The sequence below is a fragment of the Macrotis lagotis genome, chromosome 1 (genome assembly GCF_037893015.1).
Source record: "Macrotis lagotis isolate mMagLag1 chromosome 1, bilby.v1.9.chrom.fasta, whole genome shotgun sequence".
Lineage (NCBI taxonomy): Eukaryota > Metazoa > Chordata > Mammalia > Peramelemorphia > Peramelidae > Macrotis > Macrotis lagotis.
Window position 1 is genome coordinate 879,449,431 of NC_133658.1, and position 9,102 is coordinate 879,458,532.

At 35.1% G+C, this 9,102-nt stretch overlaps 1 protein-coding gene across 7 annotated transcripts in view; it reads right to left on the reverse strand.

The window, feature by feature from the left end:
• Window positions 1-3,732: 3,732 nt before the first annotated feature.
• The window catches only part of PRDM2 (PR/SET domain 2), a 138,737-nt gene continuing 133,367 nt past the window's right edge, over window positions 3,733-9,102 (reverse strand). For all 7 annotated transcript variants that reach the window (XM_074218393.1, XM_074218395.1, XM_074218392.1 and 4 more), the window contains one exon: window positions 3,733-7,051. In XM_074218393.1, coding sequence (XP_074074494.1) covers window positions 7,039-7,051 — 13 coding nt within the window. In that variant the 3' untranslated portion in view covers window positions 3,733-7,038. The remainder of the gene's footprint in view (window positions 7,052-9,102) is intronic.

Genomic DNA, 9,102 nt, shown 5'->3' on the forward strand with positions numbered 1-9,102 from the left:
ATGTTCCAAGCACTGTGCTGTGTTTGGGATACAAAGAAACACAAAAGTAATCCCTGCCTTTAAGGAATTCCCATAACAATGGGGAAACAACATGCAAAAAAACTGTGTGTGTGTGTATAAAGAGTTGTTTGTTGCTATTCTTTAAACTCAGAGGACCAAGATACCAGGAGTCAGGGTCAACGTATCTGTTTGTAGCTGACCAGACCAACAAGAGCTTGGAAGGCTCTACCACAGGTCAGGTCCAAATAGTCCATATGAGCCCTGGGATGGCAATAGCTTTAAATGAGCACATTTTAAATTTCTTTTACTGTAATTCTGTTTTGTATAAATTTATATAAGAATCTAATCTGAGGGAGGAGAATAACATCTCATAAGGTTTCTTGAGGGTATGTGAAGGAAACCTGAAAAATGAAGAGAAAGGGGGGAGGGCATTCCACAAATGAGGGGGTGGGGGGAAGTTGGTTAAAATGGAACCACAAGATGGAGTATCTTGTGTGAGGAACAAGCTAAGAGAACAGTGTGACAGGATCCTAAGGAAAGGCAAGGGAATAAAATGAAAGAAAATCAGAAAGGTAGGAAGGATTAGGTTATAGAAAGCTTTAAAATTCAGGGGATTTTACATTTGATCCTAAGTGTAACGTTCAGAGAAACAAAATGGGCCAAAAAGGAGGGGGTAGGACAAAGATGAGGGGGGAAGAGGAGAGAGAAAGAAATGGAGAGCCCAGCACTGTATGTTTAAAAATGCACTTTTGGGAATTCATAATCTGATAGGGAAACAATACAGGATACAGGGGTGAAGAGCAATGGAGAAACAGAAGAAATAGTTACTTAAGTATATGACTAACGAACCATCCAGTCAGAAAGAGGACATATGTGAAATTTGGAAAACACATCACAAGCCTGGTATAGAGGCATGAAAGAACAGTGATAGGGGACTTCAATTAACTGGTTGGTTCTTGTCCATCATTATCAAAGAGACAAAATGATATCACTATGTTAGAGACAAGTGACAGTGTGTCCGACTGAATGATCAGTCCAATATGAGTTCAGAATGCTCTACCACAGATCAGGCACAAATAATCCTTATGAACAAGTGGGGTGGATACTGTAAACTTATGCATCTGGCATTTCCTTTGCATTGCTTCCATTCTGCCTTGCTCAGAGCACAGCAAACCTAGGTGATGCTAGTGTCTCCTTTGCTGCACAATCAATTCCAAAGTTCTTGAGAGACCCTGAGTGCCCCTGTATCTGGGAACATTTGCCCAATGTAAGTTCTCCATAAAATAACCTTTTTTTTTGGCAAGCATATTTTTGGCAAACATGGCGTGCGTGTGTGTGTGTGTGCAGAAATAAGAAGGGAAAGACTACAGACAAGTTCTGAAAGTCAGGGAATGGAATATGAGGAAAAGCAATGAGGCCAGTGTGATTGGATCAGAGAATGTGGAAATCAGTATGGTAGAAGGTGACTGGGAAAAAGTAGGATAGGAGGTTATGAAAGGCTTTTAAAATTCTGTGAATTGTTTGATCCTTGAGGTAATAGGGTTTCACTAGGATATTGAAATGAGGGAACTTTAGCAATCTAACAGCTGGGTGAAAGAGTAGCAGGAGAATACTGTAATATTAGAGATGTGCATTAAGAGCTATTCCAAGCTTGGAAGGAGCATCAAAGAGAAGTTAGAGTAAAGAAGAGATGCTATAAAGTTATAAACAATAGGCCCTGACAACTAATTGAATACTGGGAAAAGGGAAGGAGTCAATTGAGGATGACATTTACATTTTGAACTTGGTTGACTATGAGGGTGATATTACCCTCAATAGTAAAGCAAAGTTAGGAAGGGGAAAAGGTTTGGGCAGGGAGGATGGGGAACATAAGAGAAAGCATTACAAGGTAAATTGAGATAGTGACAAAAATCTAGCTGCTCAATTAAATTCAAGTCACTTGACCCAAATGAACCTACTTTCCTGAAATAATTGGGAAAAGTGACTGCTAAACCTTCATCAATGATGTTTTAAAGTTTGCGGAAATGAGACTTAAGAGAACAAATGTCTTGATTTTTAAAATGGGAGTTAAAAAATCTGTCAAAAACAGCCTGTAACATTGATTTTAATTTCTTAGAAAATAATGTTAATGGATTATTCAAGAAAAGTTAGGCAAAGAATTCAAGAATGAGGTCTACCAAAGAACATTTTCCCTTTTTTTAATTTAAACAAGTTCATTAAACTAGAAGGAAATATTAATTTTATACTTTAATTAAAACTTTTGATTAAAAGATTGCATGCCTTCTGAAGACAGATAATAGAATCAAACTAAATGCTCAATAAGTATTTATAATTAAGTTCAATGTCAACATGGCAGGTCTCCAAGAGAGATGTGCTTTCACCTATGCTATTAAATATTTTAATCAATGAAATGAATAAAGAGATAGCAAATGATACAAAATTGGGATAGCTAATGTTAATAGCTAAGTGAATCAAGATTTAAACTGATCTTGTCAAATTAGAGCCCTGAGCTGAATTGGAAAATGAAATTCAATTAGGGTAAGCCCTATAGACTTGGTACCTGGCATGGATACAAAATGAAAAAAAAAATTACCTTTACAAATATTTCTGGGTTAGATAGTTGGGGAGAAGACATGAATTAAAAAGTCCTTTTCTTAAAAACAAGTGAGCTTTTATGTCCTGCAAGCTCAATGTGAGTTAGCAATATAAAGGGGAAAAGAGCAAAACAAAACAATAATGCAATTCTAAGTTTGCAATAATAAGGGCTACAATTAGCTTCAAGGAAGAGAGCAGATAGCTCCACTGTACTCTGCCCTTTCCTCAAACTTCATTGGAGCACTGTTTGGTGCCAGGCACCATAGCTTAAGAAGGGCATTGATAATGTGAAGAGCATAAAGGTCCTTAAGTTCATGACATGACATAACAATCTGTTAAAGGGACTGGATATCCTTACCCAGGGAGAGGACTTAGAAGAGACAGAATGTCCTTAAAACTTTTTGAAGGGTTGTCAAATGGAATAGTTTAGACTTCTGTTTGGCCCTCTGCAGAGAGGTCAGAACCAAAAGCAATGGTTGAGAGTTATAGGAGTGGAGAATGTAGGTTCTTTGTCAGGAAGAAAAAAAAACCATACAATTCTAACAGTTAGTTATTCAAAAGTAGAGCTTAAAAGAGATGGGGGCTGAGGGCCATTCATGAGGCATGTTAGAATAGTGATTCTTTTCACATATGGGCAGGACTACATGGTCAATGAGGTCCCATCTCTCAAAATCTGCTACCTTGAGAAAGAACTGATTAAATACTTCTTGTACTAAGGATGAGAGGTCATCTGACTCAAAGCTATGTGGGACCTAGTTTTTCTATTCCATTCAAGACAACCCAGAGTCAGGGTTGATCTTTTGTAGAGGGGAACTGGCACGCATGGGAGTCAAATGTATCTAACTTTAAGTAGATGCCTATTGACAATCTGACTGGATAAAGATGGTTTAAGAGGGAAAAGGAAACTACTTTCTATTAACAGCATCACCTTTAAATACTCATTTCATCCTCTTGTTTCCTGTCCAAATCTAAGTTATTCTGCTTTCTGGCTTCCCTACAGTTCCTATTCCACCTTCAATGTGGTCCATCTTTGAGTTTGTACTCTGATTTAGATACATAAACCTCTGTAAAAAGGTTCCATATACAGTGGAATGAAATTTAGATACAGTGAACAAAATATCAAAGTCATTAAATATGTTATTTTAGTAAAAAAAATTTTAATGCACGTATGACATCTACAATTTATTATTAATAACTGGCATTTTAATAGTGCTTTAAAGTTTGCAAAACATTTTACATACATTAACTCATTTGTTCCTCACAACAACCCTGTGAGGTAGGTACTATTCAGATATCATCCCTATTTTACATGTCAAAGGACTAAGGCTGAGTTACTTATCCTAGGTCACACAGCTAGGAAAAAGTCAGAAGTGATATTCAAATCCCAGCCTCTCAGTTCCAAGTTCAATATTCTTTCACTATGCTTCAAATATCATCCTTCTAAAGGTTTAAAACCTTCACCTGTTCTTTTTTTTTTAAAGTTACAAAATCAAAACCATCAAATGTAGATTAAAAAAAAATTAACCACTGTTTTGGAAAAAAACAACAACCAAGCAACATTTGATTGAATCCATAGATCATTTTGCTTGAAAGCTAATTTTTAACATTCAAATAAGAAGCACAAATTGATACTTTAAAATAGCAACAGAAACAAGCTCCTTCCATGAATAGTTTTTAATCCTTCAGATTTTTAAGCCTAAAAAGATTCAAACTAGCCACCCTGGGGTAATGAGTCTTATTGTCAAAAAAGGGTACCCATTTATCTCAGTTCTTGCTAGTGCTTTCCCTTTCTCAGTGTCTATTACAGCAAAGAATTGGTTCCAGGAACTTAAAGAGAATTCCAGTGAAATGTTTAACTTCAATGGAGCTAAAACTGAGCCCAGTGGGATGCGCTGGCAAAATACACTAGCCACTTTGGCTCCAGGTAAAGCACGTCTTACATATTAGAAAAACCAGGTACGGTCAATGTGGAGATGGGCTTAAAGCAAATAAGGAGAAGATTCTCCTGATATACACTACTCTGTCATCATCATGAATGTGTGGAATCTATAGACACTAAATAGTATTCCAGGGCAATCTCATAGTGGGCAAGGTAACTCCAAATGATCAAAGGAAAAACATTTGTCCCCCAACAATTAGTCAAATCCAGAGGTATGTAATGTACTGAAAGCATATCAAGGATCATAGAAGTTAATCACATGAACTGTAATGGATATTAATTAGCCAGTTCTATGGAATGGGCAGTCAAGCAGATGAAAGAGTACATAGTATGTCACTTGTATATGGAAACAGGTAAACTGTGAATACTATGTATCATCTCCACTAGGCAGAAACCTGGCCATACAGCACAGAATGGTTGTGGCATTATTTTAATTTAATTTCCCTTTCTGCCTGAGTAGTGATGAGCTTTTAAAGCAGATATAGCTACAGTCATTTGAAATATCTAACATGTTATAACTGTTCCTTGTTTCATGGCATGGGCTTTATATAATTTAAAATTACTAAATCAACTTTTTTAAAGGTAAAATTATGTCAGCAAAAACAAAACAATCATATTTAAAACAAGCGCCATGTATATGAAATTCACTTTGCTCTTGCAGACATTCATAGCTCACAAAGTCCTCATTAGCACCAGTCCTATTATACTGCAGTCACTATTTGGTGCAGTGTCTCAATTAATACAACTCTAGCTCAATGCCCCAGAGAGACAACAGACTATGACTTTTTTTTTTGGTTCGTTTTATTGCACTGCTCTTACTGAACAACACAGGCTTTCAAAAGTTCTCTCTCACATACTTTGATTTTTTTTTTTGGGTGGGGGGAAGCAGTATGGATATCTGTACAAAATGAAAGCCTTTCACAAGTGTTTAGAAAGTTTACTTTATTGGTTACAATTATATAAAATGCATCATCAGAGCCCATCTAGCTGGTCATTAAATGTTTGCAACAGCATAAAAAGATCTTTTCATCAATCTGACAGATTCACAAATTTTATTTCATGCTGTGGGGTAGGAGGGATAGCAAAAACACTACTCTTTAGTCTTCTAACTGTACTTAAGAATTCTCTCAATGGTACATTGGTTAAAAGCAATTTGTACAACAAATTGTAAATTTTAATGTTTGTATTAGAATAGTCTTTAGATCGCTCTTCAACAAGAAACAGTAATGTAACTAACAGCAAACTTCAAATACAGGAACACTCTCCAGATTAACAACTCAAAATAAAACAAAAATTAATGTAAAATGTAAATCACATATAATACAATTGAAGTGTCCAAAACAATTTAAATAATTTTAAATATTTTATTTTTTAAACTGCTACAAATGCTTTATACAATATTTCAACATAAAGTCCCCATAACAGAAATGTAACAAAATGGGAATGATAGTGAAAGAGTTAAAGTGGCACAAATTCACCAAACAAGTATTAAACTACAAATTTTAAGAGGTAGATTACTTTTAAAAGTCAAAAACAAATAGGGTATATGAATGAAACTAGCCATTTCCACCAACTCAGTCAATAACCCTTTTGATAAGGGCACAGAAATGCATGGTAAAATATTTCCCAACAGTAATGTCATACTTAAGGAGACCAATTTGTTACTTTTAATCTCAATAAGAGTGAAGTGTAAGACCTGGTACAGTAAACTCATTTAATATTTATGTGTAGAGGCATACATTTATACAGACCTGCTTTCTTTTATCCTGTGCATTAATAAAATGCTACACAGCATCCAATAATATTATAGTTATAAATTAGTGCCAGGTAATAATCTGTAGAGGATAATTTCCATTTGGATACATAAACAGGAAATTAGGAAATGCATAAAAGAGTCCAAATCCAACCTGGTTTCCTCAAAATTATGCTGGCAATCCACACTTGATAAGAAAAGAAAAAGAAAGAAGAAAAGAAACGGGGTAGGGAGAATCCTGACAATTTGAATTCCTTTCCCTCTACCAATTCATTTAAAAGAAGGCATCAAAACAATGTGACCAAAATACTTTAAAATGAGTGCATAAGAATTTGTCATCCCTGAATCTAAAAGAAGATATGAATAAAACAGGGAACTTGCTTTGCAAGAATAAATTCAGATCATCTTTCTTTGTGCCATTCACCAAGAGCAGGGCACCACTAAAATCGGAGTTGTCAGTCCAGTGATGACAGATTCAGTTCACCTCAGCCCATTTTTACAGTACCCCTCTCTTTGCATCTGAATCATCCTGAGCCCAGCATGCATCAGGCGCCAGGGAAGAAACACATGCCTGACACTAATACCATGAGCACAAAGCCTGCAGGCAATCAAGGTTGGGGTAAGATTTTTTGAGTCAGCTTCAACCGGTCTTGAAAGCTTGGTGGATTTCACATCCAATGTCGTAGTGCTTATCCTAAGTGGAGCATGCAATAGCTTTACTTTGTCAATTAAGATTTGTTTTATTTTGTTTTTACAGGAGGTTCCTAGAAAATAAGAAAACTGAAGATAAATGACAAAATAATATAACTTGTAAATGAACTGAACATGCTTAAAAAGAAAAAGGTGAGATTATAAGACAAACCATATTAAGACAGTGATGTAAATGAGCCCAAAGATTACTTGGGAGTTAAAACTTTTGACCAAAAGAAGACAAACTAAAAGAAGCAGCAAAGAATTGCTTGTTATATCAGATGACTTTCATGGAAAAATCTCTTTCTTTGCATTAAATTAATATTAATTGGAAACCTAAAGTTTAATTCTCTTCAGGTACAAGATCTATTAATTAAGCAATCAACTTGCACTTTGTGCAAGTCTATGCACAAAGGAATATGAAAGTTATTCTAAACTGTGCCCAGACTTATTTATTTCTTTTTAAAGAGTATCTTTACTGGAATGTAGACAAGAAGGTGAAGATGGAAAATTAACTTCTTTCCCTATGAGCCTTTGTTTGACTCTCTCCTAGATGCAACAGATATTAACCTTGGGCTGCCAAACTGAATACTTAAGATGCCAAAGAAAGGTCCAAACACTTAGCTTTGGAAATGTCATTAAACCAAAGAGCTTATTATAATAAACCAAAATTGTGATAGGTAGAGGGGAAGCCAAAGACTGGCCTTTAGTCCTTTGTGCTAAGAAATTTCCTTAGTCAATTTTCTTTCCTCCACACTCTGATTAGTCTATTGGTTTGCACACTGGGTAACAATGTTAAGTAACAAGCAGATTCTGTTGAACCACTCATGATGCTGAGCAAGAAAAGTATGTATGACTAATTAAAATGGTCAGCTTCAAACAAAAAAGACTGAAAAAAATGTATATGGGAAGGGGGGTGGGTCTTGTTGGAGGACACATCACTATAAACTTGTCCTTAAACTGAAAAGCAAATGTAAAAATAATACAAAATCTCTGGTTACTATACCTTAAAACAAACAGGCAAAAAGGTATATGCTGTTTTGTGATGGTGTCTGGAGTATGAATCTTGGACAAGCAAAATGAATATATCAAAAAATTTAAATAATGGCAACTTTATGCTATACTATGATTGCCTTTCATCTATTCAAATTTTTCATTAGAAAGAACTTTGGAAGCTGAAAATTACTTGAAAATAAAGATAATTTTTGTTTGTTTTTAAAGCGGAAAATTCTTTCAGTTTTCCAATTCAATTCAAACAAATATTTATCTGGGCTATAGAAACAAAAGCAGCTGGCCATACTTTAAGAAAACTGACTCAGGAAACCACTATTTAGAGTTGCTATTCAGCAGACAGAGCTTAGAAAAAAGCAATCTCTGCCCAAGAAGCACTCTTTCAACAAATCAGTTCTCCATTTTCTTGTAAACATTTTGTTTATCTGAGAACACATCACAACTTTTATGGTCGGCTACATGGTAAGCCCCCAAAATTGAGAATGAGACTGTTTTAGGATTCACTCATTTTGCAGTCAGGAGACATAATTATGTAAATGACTCTGAAAGAGAAAATGATTTCATACCTGTTAAGTGGAAAACTATATCTAGTATTTTAATTTCATTATTTAAATGTTTCAAGTCTTTTTGCATACCAAATTTTAATCTAACAACAACATAATATTCCCTCAGTCAATTAATGAAAATAAAATTCAGAGCAATAGGAGAATGCATTCTTGTGATAGGACCTTTTGAACTATAAAATATTCTTTTCTTTATTAATACTGTTGCCACTATCATTCAAACACACTTTTTTTTTAGTTTGCTTGTTCAGATCAACTCTACACTCAATATTAAATAAATAGGATGCAGCACAAAAGCAATTCCCTTTAAAAAAATTCATTCCCCAAAGGGCTATGTAAGGTACATACTAGAAGTATTTTAAAGAATTCATTACATGGGAGTCCTTGAATTCTTAACAAATTCATGAGCCTGTGGTGCCTGTTCCTGTTCTCAACCATGAATATATGCAGAATAGAATATACAACAGAAGTAGGCCAACAAACCTCCTAAAGAGGTGGCTTCAATAACCTCAATAAAGATGCATCCTCTCAATGTGCACTTTTGTAGTTCT